The 1,327-nt window shown below is 37.7% G+C and overlaps 1 protein-coding gene across 1 annotated transcript; it reads right to left on the bottom strand.

The window, feature by feature from the left end:
- Window positions 1-585: 585 nt before the first annotated feature.
- On the bottom strand, window positions 586-1,105 carry LOC104094823 (non-specific lipid-transfer protein 2-like). The gene has a single exon (XM_009600818.4). It carries the CDS (start codon window positions 1,012-1,014, stop codon window positions 730-732), a length of 285 nt encoding a protein of 94 aa, XP_009599113.1. The 5' UTR covers window positions 1,015-1,105; the 3' UTR covers window positions 586-729.
- Window positions 1,106-1,327: the final 222 nt, after the last annotated feature.

Genomic DNA, 1,327 nt, shown 5'->3' with positions numbered 1-1,327 from the left:
GAAGATATATAAATAGACTGATAAACCACCCGAAAATAGCTAAACCGATACCAATCCGCCCGATATTTTATCGGGTGGCTATCGGATTAATGCATTTAAAAATCGATAACCGATAAGCCGAACCGTTAGGCGTAAATAACCGCCCGATCCGCCCGATAAGCCGTAGTAATCCATACCAAGGAATATTGGAGAATACAAATAAATGATTCAACTTTCTTCGCAATATATACCAATGGGGATGTGTTTTATATGTGGTAATTTTTTTGTTGGTAATTAATCCGCTGGCGTCGTTGCTAAATTACATTGTTACATTTTACCCGGGATACTTACAAATGGAATTCATCAGTTGGTAAAGTTTGATTAGAAAAAAAAAGAAGTTTGTAATCCTCTATTAAATTTTTGGTAAAAAGATTTTTTTTCTAATTCTTTGATTATCCGTCAGTAATTTATCAACGAAAATTATGGTTTGTAAAATATGTTGGTAATTCCATTTTGTTTTTGATAATGCTACACCTATGAAACCATTGAACAAACTAGTTAAACACAAAGCATATTTATGTACAAATAAGGAGTGAAAGAACAACATGAAAATGAAGGGTTGTCATAACAGCATCCAGTAGCATCACAACCTTTTTTATTTAGGTAAAAGGGGCCAATATAGGCTCATAATTCCCTTGGTACAAGCAACAGTAATTAATAAAGGCTTTTACTTTTGCACACTTAAGTATTCTAACAACTAGGAACGGCAACTCCACAGGCGTTAGCAACCCTTCTAGCATTAGGACTATTGACATATTGTCTCAGGCTGGGATCCTTCATGTATCCACACAGACAAGGCTGTTGCTCCCTCATTTTGCTGCAACATGCCGAAGATGGTGCCTGTGACGACGTCACCGCCCCCACACACTCACTTAGCTGCGAGGCACTGCATGTCACTGCCTCGCTCGCCTGAAATTCCCCTTGGAGAACCAACGTTAAGACCAAGAACATTGCAAGAAAAGTAGAAGTCTTCATCTTCCCAAGGTCTTGATAAATTAATTTGAGCTACATAATTTTAGTTATTGAATATAGAGAGTATAATAAGAAAAGTGCAGTGAAGAACTTGTAAAAAGTGGTGCCTCAATTTATAGATAGTGTGGGGCAATTACTTGTTTGAATTGACTTAGACAAGCCCATGCTAAGGAAAGAAAAGGGCCTACATTGTAGTGAAAATACCATATAAGAGGATGTCATCCTAATTAGTTATAGGAAGATGGTTTGTAGTTTGGCGCTGCTGGGAGTAGTCTGCTGGTAGCTAGTATATTGATCGGTGGCAGACGGTGTAAAC

This window comes from Nicotiana tomentosiformis, chromosome 2 (assembly GCF_000390325.3).
Source record: "Nicotiana tomentosiformis chromosome 2, ASM39032v3, whole genome shotgun sequence".
NCBI lineage: Eukaryota > Viridiplantae > Streptophyta > Magnoliopsida > Solanales > Solanaceae > Nicotiana > Nicotiana tomentosiformis.
Note: the sequence above shows the minus strand (reverse complement) of the source record. Positions and strands in the feature narration are given on the sequence as shown.